At 39.0% G+C, this 17454-nt stretch overlaps 1 protein-coding gene across 6 annotated transcripts; it reads right to left on the bottom strand.

Moving 5' to 3' along the window:
• Positions 1–7791: 7791 nt before the first annotated feature.
• On the bottom strand, positions 7792–16451 carry LOC141652572 (mediator of RNA polymerase II transcription subunit 19a-like). Of its 6 annotated transcripts, none has more exons than XM_074460093.1 (10): positions 16157–16451; positions 13264–13342; positions 13089–13166; positions 12913–12993; positions 11856–11926; positions 11040–11329; positions 10337–10576; positions 9931–9990; positions 9692–9833; positions 7792–8111 (listed from the first exon to the last, which is right to left on the bottom strand). In XM_074460093.1, exons 5-9 carry the CDS (start codon positions 11884–11886, stop codon positions 9783–9785), a joined length of 672 nt encoding a protein of 223 aa, XP_074316194.1. In that variant the 5' UTR covers positions 11887–11926; positions 12913–12993; positions 13089–13166; positions 13264–13342; positions 16157–16451; the 3' UTR covers positions 7792–8111; positions 9692–9782. The 6 variants fall into 6 exon arrangements, with proteins under 6 accessions (XP_074316194.1, XP_074316195.1, XP_074316197.1 ...); XM_074460094.1 differs by having other exon boundaries at positions 13264–13338; positions 16157–16332; XM_074460096.1 differs by lacking the exon at positions 16157–16451 and adding an exon at positions 14705–14827 and having other exon boundaries at positions 13264–13338.
• Positions 16452–17454: the final 1003 nt, after the last annotated feature.

The raw sequence follows: 17454 nt of genomic DNA, 5'->3' as shown, positions 1-17454 counted from the left end.
TGTTCTGATTTGGAAGATAAGGAGGGACTCCTGAGGAGGAGCACTGCAACCATTGATGGGGCACTGATGGTTTTTGCGCGATGGTTTCCAGATACTGTTCCTAGGACGGTCCGTTTTCCATATGCGGAGATGAAGGTAAGAGTTTGTGGTTTGCCCTTTGAGTATCTTTCCATGCATGTGGCTAGGGTGGCGGGTAAACTGTTGAGCCACTATTATCAAGTTGAGCCCTTTGATGTCATTCCAAAAAATGATTATCTATGTTTGAAGGTTTGTGTTAAGCTAAATGAGCCTTTGATGCCGGGGTTTTTCTTGGCTATGGATGGGGGTTACCTACTATGGATCCAATTTAAGTATGAGGAGGTTTTTAAGTATTGTATTAGATGTGGTAAGGTGGGACATAAGGGTACTCAGTGCAGGGAAAGTATTATGACAATTGTTTCTAGCATTAATGGTATGCTTGACAAAACAATGGAGAAAGGTTTTATGGTGTTTCAATCTAACAGTAATCATACCATGTTTAACATGGATTTGAGGGCTACACCTTCAACAACCAAGTACATTTTTTCTAATGTTCGGTTGGCAAATGGAAGGCCAACTAGAACCAGGCAACGGGAACAACCTGAGAGACTGGTGGATTTTGAATTGGGGATCACTCCTGGGGGGAGGGTTTATCCAGGGATGAGTTTTGCTGTTACTGACCGACCTTTTGCTGGTCCAGTCATTTATTCTGTCGGCTTTGGTGGTGAAGGAGGGGTTGGTCCTAGTTCTCAGCAACCTCAGCCACCTCTGGGAACTTCTCTTAATGTGGGTGTGGGTACTCAGGGGGATGCTACCATGGAAGATGTGCAAGGTCAGGGACTTGGGAGTAATTTGTTTGGAGGTTTTCATCAAGGGACTGGCTCTCAGGCTGCTGGGGACCAGGCTGATGCTGGGGCCCAACCTGTTCATGGGCAATCGACACAGGTATTAGGACATGATCGTGGGGTGGAGCAAGGGGTTTCTGGACAAGGTGGGGATGGGTTAGGAGGATGGATTCATGATGAGGGTGTTGTAGGTGCTGCTGGTGTTATGTATGGTACTGGTGTGGGTGTCTCTGTTCTGGTGGGTGGGAATGGGAATGGGGTAGGTGCTGCTAATCAAGCTGGTGCTACTGTGCAGGCTAATAACAATAATCAAACCAATTCTGATGAATATTATAGTGCTGCGGAAGAGTTGGACCAACAGAGAGCACCAGCACCTGGGCATGCAAGCTTCTTGCATCAAATTCAGGCTGTTGATCCGTACATGTTGTATACTGGTCCAGGCAGTTCAAGGGGTGTGCTTGACCGTGATGTAAGAATTCAGGAATCTATTTTGTCAAGGGTGGAAGCAGATGTTGAGTGGGCTAGAATGGAGGATGAGTATCGTGGCTTAAATCAGACTTTTGATCCTCCCCCTATGGGCATTCCTATTATGTATCACTATCCTGAGGGTGTGGGCCCTCATCCAGGGGCTGGGGAGGAGGGGTCGGCTGACATGGAGATGGGTACACCACTTGAGGAGTCTTCAGTTGAAGTTATTAGTATTAGCTCTGATTCTGAACCTGTTCCTGCAAGGGAGCCTATCCCTCCATGTAACACCCCACGGTAATTGAAGAGGTCTAGTGATAGGCTTAAATGACTAGTGCTTAAATGGATTGAAAGTACTACTCATATCAACAAAGTGCACTTTCTTTTATGGTCATCCATGCGAAAGAACTCCGCAGTTAAGCGTGCTTGGCTGGGAGTAGTCTTAGGATGAGTGACCTCCTGGGAAGGTTCCCGGGAAGCGCATGAGTGAGGACAAAATGCGCTATAAAGGACCCGTGTTGATCTGTGGGTCATGTACACAGCCTGGTGAGCTATCATAAGTAACCGCTCCCGACCCGGTTTGGATCGGGGTGTTACACTCCATGCTCTTGGGTGCTTAATCCGGCTATGTTAGGCAATTCCTCTGATGAGTCGTCTGATTTTCATCATAGCAGTGCTATCAACCTCATCTCATCTTCTGAAGATGCAAGTGGGGATCACAATGAGGTTTGTAGTAGGCCTGTCAGGGAGGAACTCAATCCTAGAGGGCCTGACTTGAATGCTGACATCAGCCCTTTCCTGTCCTCTAATGCCATTGAAAGGATGGCTGGATGGGTACTGATCTACAGGCTCGTACTGATGCTCTAAAAGCTCGGGTTGCTGCTCTTCAGTCCGTGGAAAGACAGAATCAAAACACTTCGGGGGTTTTTCTGGGTGAGTCATCTGGTGCTGCTGTGGCTGGTGGGATGTCTGGGTTTGCTGTGGAATCAAAGTGTGCTCCTTCAGCAAGGTTAATTGCAAATATGGATGTGGGCAGGGAGGTGACAGGCTGCTTGTCTGATGGGTTTATGGGATTGGCAGATTTGTACCACTGTTCTGAGATGCTGAAGAATAATAAGGAGGCTATTTCTGGGGCAAGAAAGAGGAAATGTTGTACCTGAGATGCTGAAGAATAATAAGGAGGCTATTTCTGGGGCAAGAAAGAGGAAATGTTGTACTGAAGTTCAGGAAGAGTTGGTGCCTGAAGATGTTGTTGCTTCACTTGAGAATGCAAAAGAATATATTCTTCAACTTGCTAAGCGTCCATGTGTGGGTAGAGGTATTCGTGATAGACAGAGTGCGTGTTCTGGTTCAGGTGCTGGGTTTCGTATGAATGTGGCTGAGTTGGACTTGAATGAGTCCACTGGTTCTTCTGTGGATGGTGATGTTGCGGCTGATGGTTTTGCGGAGGTTGGGCCTTCACAACCTCCTCGTTCACCATGATGGGTTTGGCTTAGAATTGTAGGGGACTTAGTAATGCGCTCTCCCCTACAGTTCCTAAAATTAGGGCGCTAGTTAGTAATAATTATTATGACTTTCTTTTTATTATGGAAACAAAATGTAATGCTAGTAGTGTTAGCCCTATTTTTCGATCTTTTGGTTTTGATAAGACGGTGGGTGTGGATGCGTTAGGCGCTTCAGGAGGGCTTTGGGTTGGGTGGCGTAAACAAGCTAAGATGCGCCATGTTTTCTCTTGTATGCATTTTGTGATCCTCCTTGTCGAAAAATATAATGGGCTTTTATGGTATTTGGTTCTTTTTTATGGGGCTCCGAGTTCCTCTATGCGGGCTTCCGTCTTGAGCGATTTGGAGTGTCGGTTATCGTCTTTTCAACATCCGTTTTTAATTATTGGCGACTTTAATCAAGTGTAATTCTCTTGTGATAAGTGGACTTTGAAGCCTACTACGATAAATGGAGCTTCCATGTTTAATAAATGGCGTATTAGAAATGAGTTAGTGGATATTCCTTTTAAGGGGCCCCAATTTACATGGTGCAATAATCGGAAGGGTCAAGATAGGGTGTATGAGAGATTGGATAAAGCCATGGGGTCTAAGGATTGGTTTACTTTCTTTCCAAATACAGGATTAAAGCACTATCCAATTCAGATTTCTGATCACGCTCCGATTGAGTTGGATTTTAATCTTGTTAGTAACGGGTCAAGGAAACCCTACAAATTAGACTCATGGGCTCTTGAGCATGAGGATTGTGTAAAGGAGGTGAATGAGGCGTGGTCGGTTAAGTTTAAGGGTTCTCCGGCTTTTCAACTTAGTCGGAAACTAGCATTGGTTAAACAAAGGGTGAAAATGTGGACTTTGGACAAGAGGAAGGATTGGAGGCAGAAATGGGAGGATTTTGATATCCGGCTTGAGAGAGGGATGGAATTAGCTATACATGAGGGGAAGGATGAGGAACACTCTAAAGTGAATGAGGAAGTGCGTGCTTTTGCTCGAGCTGCTGACTTGTTTTGGAAACAAAGGGCAAAAGTTCGATGGGCTATTGATGGGGATACTTGTACTAAATACTTCTTTAACTGGGTCAAAGGAAGGGCTGGAAGGAATTATATTCATGGAATCAAGGGGGATGGTGGTAGGTGGACGTATGATCCCAAGGATGTTGGCGGAGCTTTCCAACAATTTTTTATGGGGTTGTATGAGGCAAATGGGTCGTTGGAAGGGCCTGAGACTAGTGTGGCGGAGGAGGAGACCTTTCGGGGTATAACAAAGAGGCTACCGGATGATGATGTGGATCGATTAGCAAAGTCTTTCACTGCCAAGGAAGTGCGAGCTGCTGTTTTTCAAATGGGAGCTTTGAAATCACCGGGGCCGGATGGTATTCCGACAATCTTTTTCCAGAAGTTTTGGGGACGTATTAACAAGGATTTTACCAAAGCCGCTCTTTCTGTGCTTAATTCGGGACGTGTGTTGCGTGAGTTTAATCGTACCTTTATTGCGCTGATTCCGAAGACTGATAACCCTGAGGTTGTAAAAGATTATCGACCTATTAGTCTTTGTAACGTCTTCATGAGAATTATCTCTAAGTGTATTGCTAATAGGTTGGCTCGGGTCATGAGTTCGTTGACTGATGAGTTTCAAAATGCCTTTGTTCCGGGAAGACTTATTAGTGATAATATTCTTTTGGCCCATGAGGCTATTCATGAGATAACTGGTCATAAAAGTGGAAAATATGGGCGTTTTGCGTTCAAGGAGGATATGAGCAAAGCCTATGATAGGATTCGATGGAGTTTTCTAGCTAAGGTTATGGATAAGTTTGGTTTCCCGAAGAGGCTGATTGATTAATCATGAATTGTGTTACCACGGTCTCGTATGAGATCCTGCTTAATGGATCGCCTCTTAATGCTTTCCTACCAAGATGTGGTCTTCGGCAGGGGGATCCTTTGTCCCCTTACTTATTTGTCCTTTGTATGGAAGTGTTATCGGGAATGGTTACTCAGGCTCAGGATTGTGGGCGCTTGCGGGGTATTCCGTTATGTAAGCAAGTTTCTCCGCTGACTCATCTTTTCTTCGCGGATGATGCTGTCTTCTTTCTCCAAGATACGGGGGACTCTGCTACGCAGCTGAAAAGGATTCTAGATGCGTATTGCGGAGCTTCGGGACAAATGATAAATGACGCAAAATCTGGAATTCTTTTTAGTCCAAGCACGAGGCTGATGCAAGCCAAGCGGTGCCTTAAGATCTTTCGGATTAAAAACAACAAAGGGATTGGAAAATATCTTGGGGTTCCAACGGAATTACAGGGGTCAAAACGGGACCTCTTTCGGACGTTAATTGATGGTGTTATGAAGAGGATTTCCTCGTGGAATGGAATTTTTCTATCATCGGCTGGTAGACTTACCCTTATTTCATCGGTTCTATCAAATCTTTCAAATTACTTTCTATCGGTCTTCAAGATTCCGGTAAGTGTGACTAATAAGATTAACTCTCTGCTGTCACATTTTTGGTGGGCGGGATGTAAATCGGGTAAGGGTACTCACTGGTGTAGTGGGAATTTCATGAGTCTGCCTAAAAGTGCTGGAGGGCTGGAGATGCGGAATATTGAATGCTTGAATCAAGCCTTGTTAGCTAAACACGCCTGGAGAATTGTGTCGGGTCAGGACTCTCTGTTTTGTAAAGTGTTTCGAGCAAGATTATTTGTCAAGAGAGGGATGAATGCCAAGTTGGATTATAAAAGGTCGGGAAATGTGTCATGGGGTATGAGAAGTATTCGTGTTGGTATGGACTTGATCAAGCGTAATGTTGCTTGGAAACCAGGGATAAATTCAAGGTTAAATGTTTGGTCAACTTGTTGGGTCAATGGTGAAATGCCAGAACCGAGTGTTGAGGCTTTACGTATTGAAAATGTTGGCCTCAAAGACTTGAGAATTGGGAACCTTTATAGGGCGAGTGGCGGGTGGGATGAGCCACGGGTCAGGTATATTTTTGATAAGGGGGCCGTGGATCATGTTCTAGCACTCCCAGTCTGTGCTTCCCAGATTCACGATCGCATTTATTGGAAGCATACGTCTAATGGTGAATATTCGGTGAAGAGTGGATATGGGGTTGTTTTTCATCATTTTATGGTGAAGCATGCAAGCGTGAAAGATAAGACACGGATGAGTGAGAAGAGTATAAGGTTTTGTAGGAAGATTTTGTGGAAGCTACATGTTCCCCAAAAGTGGAAGGTGTTCCTATGGCGGCTCATCTCTGATTCTCTCCCCACGGGGTCAAGTCTTGAAAAACGGGGTATTCACGTTGATTCATCCTATAGGGTTTGTATGGATGAACAGGAGCTTGTGGAAACACGAGCGCACCTTTTTCGCGATTGTAATGTCGCAAAACGTGTTTGGGCATGCTTAGATCTGGGTATTCGGGTGAATTGTGATCCCTCTATGGATGTGGCGAATTGGATTATCAATTGGGTTTCGTATATTAGTAAGTTGGAGGGTGCTGAGATTAAATTGATTAAATTTGTTGGTATTTTGTGGTGCTTATGGGTGGTCCGAAATAGGGTGATCTTCAGAGGGGACTCTTTTCATCCACAGATGTTTTATGGCATTTGGAGAACCATGGTAGATACGGTGGTGAAGGCTAGGGAGGAGGGTGAGAAGTCGCGGGTTGAGAGTAAGGAGGGAGGAGGGGGCATGCTCTGTATGCCTAATGAATTACGGGATGGTAATCCTTGGTATGTGGTTGGGGCGACTCACTCGTGTACTCCTGTCAAGGTCAGGGTCGACGCAGGGTGGAAGTCGGTTAAGGAAGCTGCAATTGGATGGGTTGCGTATGCGGCTGATGGCTCTACGATTTGCAGTAGAGGTAACAAGGTCAAAGCTCAGTCGGCGATGCAGGCTGAAGCTATTGGACTTAGAGATGTGCTGATTTGGGCATCTGCTCAAGGGATTCGACATCTTGACGTGTCCACGGATTGTCTGAAGTTCTTGCTTCAATTATCTGGGGGGGAAATGATCCATCATCTTACGCGAGGATTACTGGATGATATGGGTGTTTTATTTCCGTTATTTCATTGTTTGAGGTTTTCTTTTATTCCTAGGTGTTTTAATAAGATCGCTCATGACCTTGCTCAAAAGGCCATGAGAGGATCGTAAATTGTATACCTTTATGTATTGCTGCCAAAAAAAAAAAAAAAAAAAGAACTAGTTTCTAGTATGCCACCCTTCAGGATCCCGAACTTAAAAGTATTTCAACTGCATTCAATTATCCTACCCGAGGATGAGTTTGTGGGAAGACTAGTTTCAAACTGTCCTTTACTTCAAGAGCTTTGTATTGATTGTTGGTGAAAGTCTCGGAAATTGACGGGTGTTTTCATAGAATGCTTAACCTCATGCAAGCCGTGTCTAATGCTTAACCGCAGAGAGCACATTGAAGAAGTTACGTAAGGCCTCATCGACTTGTTTTATTATAGTGCCATAATCAGCAGATGCTAGTATTTTGATCAAGTTTGCAGAATCCTTGAAGGAAGACGACGACAATGGGTTCTCCGCCTCATGTTTGAATTTTGTTTACGCCATGGCATCATGTAATCAGATGCTTATATATATTAGTATTAATTACGAGAAAATAATTGATGGATTTCTTAATAACATTATCAATCAATTGATTGTTTTTATTTTGATGAAATATATGCAAGGTTATTACCCCTTCCGTCCCAATCATTTATTTGTCTTTGATTAAAATCTCACAAGAATAAAAAAGCAAATTAATGATTGGGACAAAGGGAGCAGAACGAGATCAAGTCTAACCCTAAGCCATTCATCGACAACGAAAAAGAAAGAAAGCTCCATGAAGTACATGTACCAATTCCTTTGATCGATACTCTGATCGAATTATATACGAGATAAAGTTAAGAATTGATCAGATGACATTGACTAGCAATTTCTTTACAAACAACCTACCTACCTCAAGGCTCAAGGTCATTTTCTGCCAATTTAATTGAACTTTACAAAAATAAAAACGTAAACATCGATTCCTGGAGATATTAATTAGAATACACAAAATTCTAAGGAAAATCTACTAACCTGTTTGACTACAAAAATAGAACAAAACTCTAAAAACGACTAAAAAGAGTATCTAGGCTCGACTTTGAACCTCTACAAAGAAGTGTTACAATAATGAACTAGTGTGGGAAAATAAGTTTTTATCAGAATTTCAAAGGTTAACAGCAACTATAAGGGACATTCGTTTCTAGCGTACATCAACTATTCCATATCCAGATCTCGATTCACCAAGTATTCTGCGACAAAACAGAGATGGTCATAAAGATTACAGTAAATAACAGCATAGATCTAGCAGAGCTACACAGAAGAGAGTAATATACGACATGCAACTTTTGACACAATATTACCATTGTTGTCAGAATCCCGATTCGATCCTATGATTCTACGATTTTACAATCCAAAAATGTTTGACCGATTCCGGATCCTACGATTCTATCATGTTTGTAGAATCTTACGATCCTATCTATTTGAAATTTTCTAGAGATAGAATCATAATACGATTCTACGATCTTACGATCCTACGATCTTACGATCCTACGATTCGACTCCATAGTAAACATATTAAAATATATTTTTATATAATGACATCGTAAATTCTAAATTTCATGTAAGTTGTAGAAACATGTTCATGAAATGATACTAAACTCATTAGCTATAGATATTGTGTATAAATAAGTGTTTTGATCTTCAATTATATATTTTTACCAAATAAAAAACTATATTTAGTGAATTTGTAGAATCTTACGATTCTACGATCCGGTTCTACCGATTCGATCATACCCACTCCATCGATTCAAAGTAGAATCCCGATCCTGACAACATTGAATATTACAGATGCAGTAAGTAATCTAAAAAAGAAAATGATACACTGCTAGTTACCGATTTCTGCATCTACGGTTATTTGCAACACTCGTCTAAACCACAAATGTGGAGCTTATTGTTTAATTCCTTGAACCGATATTGGCTTCCCTAGGCTTGTATATGATGATAGTCAAAACTATTTTTGAGCACTAAAAAATACTGTATACCATACAACTAAGTTTTACGGTTGTAATAAAATGCACAACTTTCAACTTGAGAATTGAAACTACACCGTAATATTTCAACAGAAAACACATTATCATGCAAGATCGACTACCAATAGCACCATCAAGTATTTTGAACGAACAAAACCAAACACGATGTGACTAAGGGGAAATCACAGCCTGAAAACTCAGTCTCTAGAGGAACACAACACACATACCATCCATCCCCATGGCCCCCATACACAGAGACGACACTAAGGCTTCAAAAGTTTTTCTCCTCAAAAGTAAAAAATAAGACTTCAGTTGTACTTGCCCAGTCTTCAGTCACAAGAAATACTCCAAATTATGCCATTGATCCAATCATTTTAATTGGTGATGGGGTAGTTCTGTGAATAAAAATTACAGTTGACACGTCTTTTGCAAATAATACTCATTACCCCATTTCTTATGAATTACGATCCCAAATTTAACCTCTCTTCGAGCAATTAGAGTTTCAAGTTTAATCAAATGGCTTTACATACCTAGAAACAGTTTACTCTCATAAGAAGAAAAAAAAAAAAAAAAAAAAAAAAAAAAAAAAACCTATGGCGTTCTAATCTGGGCCTGAGCTCCATTACAAATACACAATAATACACGAAAGCATCTTACTCAACGAGTCAATTGCTGACAAACCTAAGAAAAGGCTATTTTTTCCTAACACCCAGCTTACATGTCACTAAAATTGTTGCACGAATCCTATTTTATCGATGCAGCACAAATGCACGATATACAACTTGAATACAAGAGAATACCTTAACTGATGCACGTAGAAAATGGATATCCCCTTTGAAAATACCCAACATCTGAGAAAAATAATATCAACACAACTACAGGTATAATGCCTCACCCCGCAACCTTAATCACACCCATCTCGTCACCTTTTGAGCTCTTATGCTGTGACAATTAATACAAAAAACAATAACTTTAGATGAAAGAAATATGATATGAAATAACAGGTTTCGTATCAAAAATTCAAAACTATTAATTTCACCTTGCTCTTTTTGTGTTTATGAATATCGTTGGCATCTTCATCAACATCATGCTTCCTCTTCTGTAATCCCGAGAGAACAATAATTAGACGTGAATAGTTTTAAGCGATAGAGAAAGTAGCACGCTTGAGTCTTACATATCAACAAAACTGCCTCCTAAAGAATTAACAGAGGAATACCATATCAGAGCATCAAATAACTAATAATTCAACTCTCTCAGAAGCAGTATAAGGTGACCCGTTTTTGAGAGGAGGCAATTACTGTTTGCCACAAAACCAACTCAATCTTCAAGCAACATGTCACAGTTTCACGCTGCACTACAAGCTCCTAAGACATACCCAGCCAGAAGTCCATTCTCATAGCACATTAGTTCACATACCAGATTAGATTAACGAAACTCGTACAAACCTTATCATGATTCTTCTTTGAATGTTCACCACCAGACTCTTGATGCCCACTCTTATCTTTCTTTTTTTCCTTTTCCTTCTCTTTATCTTTACTTCGATCTTTATGACGATGTTTGTGCTTTTTGTGGTCTTTATCCTTCTCTTTGTCTTTGTCTCTGTCTTTGTGTTTTTTGTGCTTTTTATCCTTGTCCTTTGACTCACTTTTTGATTTTCCAGCAATTGTTGGAATCCCCTTCTCTGCCTAAAAAAGACATGAGATGCAATAAATGAAAAGGAGAAGGTGAAAAACAGTAAACAGAATAAAAACATTCAATCATAGCCTTGACAATAAAGAAGATATGAACCCCAGAAAGATGAATGGCTTTTATTTAAAGAAAATAGCACCAATCTCACTTCCTGTTCAAACTTCAAAGACAAACTTGTCTTTCTATTTAACATTGAAAAACAACCAGAAACTAAATCTTTTTACAGCAGAAAAGGTTAATGCTATTTACCCCCACAAAAGGAGTCTTTAACCTTTTTCTTTGTGAGGTAAGAATGAACAACATACAAGACAACATACAGAGAGTTCTTCGTGAAAAAGCTGGTCACATAAAACAGTGCAATCAGCTAGACATTACTGATTTTGTCTTGTGCATTTTCCTACATTTTAAAGAGGCGAATGGGGAGAGGAGGGCGCAGCAAAAAAGAATGTGAATACTTACAGAAGGCAGCTCAACAGGGGTAGTATCCCTTAAAAGAAAGGCTTCACTAAGAATGTTCAAATCAAAGGGTCGTATGCGTGTTTTTCCATCCTGTGAATAAGACGGATTTTGGATTAACTGATCCAACTGCATTCCTTCTCCTTTCCGGATTTCTGTATCTCCAACCACGTTGTGAAGGTAGTGGGTATCTGAGATTGACACGGGAAGAGACTTTTTGCAGAAAAATTCATGATGCGGTAATAGCTTGTAATGCGTTATCAGATCAACGGCACCTGTTAGCTCCCTGGGACCTGAACCAAGAAAGAGGGACATAAGCAAGAGGAAAGAAAGGATCTCATATATCAATCCTTTGTCAGATCTTTTCATAGAATAAAATGGCGTAGATATAACTTAAAAAGGAGAGAAACAAACAAAAAAAAAGCAGAAAGAAAGACATTAGAAAGCCAATACTTCACATTGTCGATTTAACTAGTTGGGATACCAGTTTAGTTGGCTCTGAAACTTCACAATTACAAAATGTTCCAAATCAGCTAATGAAAAAAGCAACAATATTTGAAAAAATATACAGGTTAAATAATCAAGTTAAAATTGATTTAAAGTCAAAGCAAACACTTCAAGACAGCAATGCCACAGATGTCTCACATCACATTTGCTAGTTGCACACTTGTACATGCCAGAAAACTGTCAGACTCAAGAGGATATGCACATCGAAGTCCTCCCACAGAACCTATATCAACATTATCTATAGTGTCCACGCGATCGACCTTTTTATGATATTAACACGGAACATAACGAAAATCCAATTTATGCATTTACCTCTTCCAAACTTTTGGTTGTCTGAATCCATTAATCAACATTTCAACACATGGCAAACCTTCATCAACTAGCTGTAAACAACAGAAAAAAAAAATCAGGACAATACTATACACAGTCTTCAAAGTTCACACTGATGACAGTTGGATGTATCCAGCTCTGGTTTAAAAATATAATCGATATGCCCTATTTTGTCACTAAAAGGAAACATTCAACAATGCATGATACCACATAGCATAGGTGATTCTCCAAAGTTTGGAACCAAAAACTGGTTTATCCATAATAACACATACCTTAGGGATATAACAGAAGAGACTACAGAGTTTGTACGTGCTTCTTACATTGAAATAGTAGTCGGTTGGATGATATAATTTTTATTATGGATCAAAAACAGCATTGTGGCTGTCCCGCCTTTTAGGCATAGGCCATAGGGTAACAACAACCAATCAGTTTTTAAGCAAATGGACTGGTTTAGCTACATGGATCCAACATCCCCATTTATGGTGTGTCTGGATAACAATGAAGAAGAGAATTGAGGGGGGCAGTAGTATTTCTTCCTAAACCTGCCCAACCAATGAAGGATACAGATCCATGTATCTCTCTTCATCAGCCACCACAGCCTACGCACTATAAAATGGGTCCACACCTCTCCTTGCATCCTCTCAAAATCCGAAAACGGAACACAATGGTAAGACTAAAGTCAATACAGGAAATGTCATAAAAGACGGCACTTCGTTTCGGACATTACCATAATAAATCACCATCATAATAACCTTCATCTACACTCTTCCATGTTGATCAAAAGAAAGAAAAAAGATTTATAAAGTCAAACAAAAATTGGGGATAGATTAATGTAGCTAATGTGCAACGAAGTCGTGTGTCCTTTCAACAATCACATGTGATGCTACTTGAACTATACGAAGATTTACAACCAAGTATAACAAGCACAAAACAGAAACAAACTATAAAAATGTCTTTAATCGTGCTGAAATCGACAAGATTCACATCACGCACTAAAAATATTGTTCATGTCAACTTCATTACATCTTGCAACAATCACCTGAAATATAAAGAACAGTGTATCTCGGGAAGGAACCTGGCTCCCAAGGATAGATTTTCCTATAGGCCCACACTCTCTTACCTACCAACAAAAATAAAAGCAAACCATTAGTTTGAAGACATCAAAATTGCAAAATCGCGTAATACTATATACTTCATTGGATATGCCACAATCACCTTGGATAACACCGGTGTGGCTAAAGCAGAGATGATACTTTAAATTTCAATTCTCAGATAGCTCCCGAACACTCTCAACTACCAACAATAAAAAGAAACAAACTGTTTGAAAACATTAAAAAAATCAATAAAGCATCCTACTTACTGCAAACTTCATCAGATTAATCACAATCACCTTGGAGCACACAGGTGTGACTCAAGCAGAGATGGAAACTTTAAATTTCGTCGTATCACTCCAACACTTTATGAGCTACCTACCAAAAGAGACATTCAAGTTTCAAGAATCAAATATTGGACACCTTCTGGCTCTGTCCTAAAACGATTTACAAATATTCTGATTTCAGTTTGTACCAAAATTATCTGCCAGTTCGTAAATTTACAGGTTTATATGATAGACCTCCGATAAAATTCTAAACCAAAGGAATTAAACTAATACGGTCAATCGGAGCACAACCTTTACGTTTCAATTTATGCAATATTTTAAGTATTTTTCTTCCTTAATTTGCGAAGTATCGCATCCATCCCAATTCCCATCCCATATATATTATTCTGGTTTGACTTAGGGGGAAAATCTGTAAAAATTTACTGCTAATTTCGACAAATATATGTAGAATCACAATAAATAAAATACTAAGATTGCTTTATCGATAAAAATATTTTCATTTAATAATTTAAAAAATTATGGCTGCTGAAAACAGTGAGAAAATATCGGTTGTTAGACCAGGAAAGTCAAATGGGATGAAGAGAGTAAACAGTAAACTAATTACAAGAGACCAAACTGTTTGAGGTTTAGGGTATTAAGTTTCGTGGAAGTGTCTAATTCATCCATGACTCCACACAAAATGTAATACCAAAACACTTCATGAATGATGAAACACTGGTGCTCTAGAGAAAGTAACCTAGAGCAACGTAAGTCTTCACGAAAGATTATATTCTATGTCAAAGAGCTTTCAAACAGCATTCTGCCTGAGAGTAGAGTAAAAAGAATACTATCAAGTATATACAGAGAGGAAATCTTATAAAAAAGGAGTTGAAGGGAAAACATAAGAAAATACTCCATTCAATGGATTCACTATATTTTTCTTCTGATTCATTCAAGGAACATAAGAAAACACTCGATCAATGGACTCCCTATATTTTTCTTCTGAGTCATTCAAACCAATTAACCACTTTTCAGTTTTCCCTAAATGGAAATACAGTCCCTCTAAAAATATCAAAATACCCTTACAAAAGCATGCAGGTTCCACTACATTCACTCAACCACCTGCCTAAAAATAAGGCCAGATGACATTTTTAAGCCTCCTACATTCCGCTATCTTAAAAAAGGTGTCATGTAGAGATTCCAATAAAAAAAAAGGACTAAGCAGTAGCAGAAACCCTAAAACTATAAAAGACTCCTGATAACAATGTATTTTTTTCCCTTAGTGAAAAACTAAATCCTGCAAGTTGCCGGAGTGGAAGATAAATTTTGGCTAGCTAAGTGTTACTATTACTAACATTAATTGTAAATATGACAAAAGTGTATTGTCAATTTCCTTCCCACAATCGAACATCAAACAGAAGCGTATAGCTTTGCTACATAAACCAGTGAAGTGCAGTGAAGTGCTAGAACGTACAGGGCGAAGCCTAATGGGAATCCAACAGCAATGGAATTTGTTCCCTCACTGCGCACCGAAAAGAAAATATACTGCCTCGAGCAGAATAACATGTACTCCCTCTGTCCCGGTAAAATTGTTGTCCTTTGATTTTGGCACAAAGACCAAGGAAAGAGGAGGGGGTCAACTAATAAATGACAAGTGGACCAAATTGAGTGTGAATGATCAAATTGTTCATCAAGTTCATTCTTAAAATAGAAAGGACAACAATTGACTCAGACACCCCAGAATGGAATAGGACAACAAATGACTGTAGTATTCCTTGTTATACGAGTTTACTTCTTACAACTGCAACCACTAACTTAACAAAGGCAATAACCTACTTAATATAACGGGTTGGTGAGTGAGGATAGATCCGAACTCCGTATAAAGCACTCTCCACATCAACAAAACTACACCTAAAATCATACAACCGGCTGGAAACTACTATTCTACGACATTCCTGCTCCATTGAATTTGACTCCATCACAGACCCATCAACTGAGGTTTAACAATATTTAAGGAATTCTAGTTACCTTTCTTATTCCTTATACCTCATGCTTAATTATTATATCTCAGATAAGAAGTTATCTTATAACAAAATATAAATCGAGGCAAAACTACTTCAGACCAACACATAACAAGTACCGTCAACTTCTAAACCTAATCTGAAAACCTTCCTCAAAAACACCAACCAAACAATCGGCCTCGACTGAAACTTACACTTCCATTCTTCCAAACACCTACCGCAAACAACCCCCTCCCCCCACTCACAGCCCACCCAAACAACACACTTCCTTCTAATTCCAGATTCAGTAAGGACTTCATAATACAGAATGATACAAAGCAATCTAAATGCCTGTATTCCATGCTTCTCTCTTCCCTACGCAGCCTTCCACGTTCAAATTGGTTGTCTCGTCCAACACAACCTTCACTTATTCGGAGTTGGGGAGAATTTTACTGATAAACCTCGGACAACATGTTCTAAAAGCACAGTTCCGTAGCCTGCCTACCAGCCTATAACTTAACTATTTACTCCAAAATATTCGGAATAACGCGGTCAATACAAAAACAAGATCACAAGACTACACCGGCACGCAAATCAATAATTCATACCTAAACTTAGGGTTACAAACATACAAATCAACAGCTCAACGTCAATTAAACACCTCAGAAACACCTAATTGAATGCCGCGTGAAGTTACAGCAATCCCACAGCAAACCCTAGAACCATAACGTAACATTAAAGAACTCAATTAATCAACTCAATAACCCCCTAAAACACTAAAATAATCCAAATTCATCAAATTACCTACAAAAAACACATGATCTTAACCAAAAAAACGCAATAATGCATCAAAACAATCAATTTCACATCGAATTGAAACACTAAGTAAAGAACAAATTAAGAGATTGTGCAAAATTAAAGTATACCTGTTGAAAATTGATGAATAATTAGGTTAAAATCAAGTGAAAATTGGAGTTTTCAACGAATTCGGAGAATCTGGAAGGTTTGATGTTGCAGAAGATGTAGCGGGAAGTTTGTGTTCGGGTTTAGTTTTATCTCTTTCTCTCTCTTGTCGTCGTTGTCGTTGTTTTTCGTTTTGTTTTGTTTGTGTGTGTGTGGAGCGGAAAAGTAAAAATAAAACCCTTCGTATCGGGAAATAAGGGTTGCCCAGATCTTCCCCAAATCCCAAATTAAATTTGCCTTATTGAACCATGTTCCGTACTCGGCTAATCCGTTTCACTTTAACCTTGTTTTTTTAGACTTAATTTCTATTATTATAAGTTCAGTTCAGTTTAGTTAAGTTTCATTCAGTTCAGTTCAGTTAAGCTCCGTTAAGCTTAACCAATTCAATTCTACTCATTTTAAACATAATACTCCGTAGTTTTTATTGATATTATTAATATTATTTATTTATTATTATTTTATTAACATTATTATACCAATATTATTAATATTGATTTATTAATAATTAATCATCCTCATTATTGTTATTATAATGAATATTATGATTATTAAAATCACTAATATTGATATTAATATAATTACTACTAATATTAATATTAATAATATTGTTATTAATATTAATTTATTGTCGGGTTAGCCGAGTACGAAACATGGTTCAATAACGTTATGATTTATGAACTAGAAAATACGAGACGGCCTTAAATGAAGTTGGCATGTTAAGGTCCAAATGCTATGACTTGTGAACTAGTTATAATTTTTATTTTTATTTTTGGCAACCGTAAAAAAGTTTCGTGTGGAAATACTTCAATCCTATCTCGATCCCGTATAAGTTTCGTGTTATATATGTAACCGCTCATTATATAACCGAGTCATAAATTTCTTTGTGGTGACTCGATAATCCAACCAACTTGTTTAAAAGTATGAATTACATTCTTCGGTTTTGGATAAACAGGTTATGAATGTTAGTTTGGGGTTAATGAGTGTTAACGGTTAAACGAATAAAATAGGTTGAAACTGTTTTATGTGTGTAAATATATTTTACGTTTGGTTTATTTGCAACGTTGTAACTACGGAGTACATATGGAAATGACTACAGCTTTAGCCAGTCATTTTGAGACAAAACGATTCTAAATTCGGTAGAGCTCATATTCGAGAACATCGAATTTCAGTTTAGCTACATTTCACTATTTCAGGCAAATGTGGCATAATCGGGTATGTCGGATTGTTGGGTCGCGTCATATCACATTCAAGTCAAATTCGT

The sequence above is a fragment of the Silene latifolia genome, chromosome 4 (assembly GCF_048544455.1).
Source record: "Silene latifolia isolate original U9 population chromosome 4, ASM4854445v1, whole genome shotgun sequence".
NCBI classification, from domain to species: domain Eukaryota; kingdom Viridiplantae; phylum Streptophyta; class Magnoliopsida; order Caryophyllales; family Caryophyllaceae; genus Silene; species Silene latifolia.
This window is presented reverse-complemented; position numbering and strand designations above follow the sequence as displayed.

Excerpts from the sequence above, each read along its gene's own strand:
- LOC141652572 (XM_074460093.1), bottom strand. The coding sequence starts at position 11,886 with ATGGATTCAGACAACCAAAAGTTTGGAAGAG. Across the intron at positions 10,577-11,039 it reads CCCCTGTTGAGCTGCCTTCT|GCAGAGAAGGGGATTCCAAC; the intron begins GTAAGTATTCAC and ends TGTCTTTTTTAG. Across the intron at positions 9,991-10,336 it reads CAAAGAAGAATCATGATAAG|AAGAGGAAGCATGATGTTGA; the intron begins GTTTGTACGAGT and ends TCGGGATTACAG.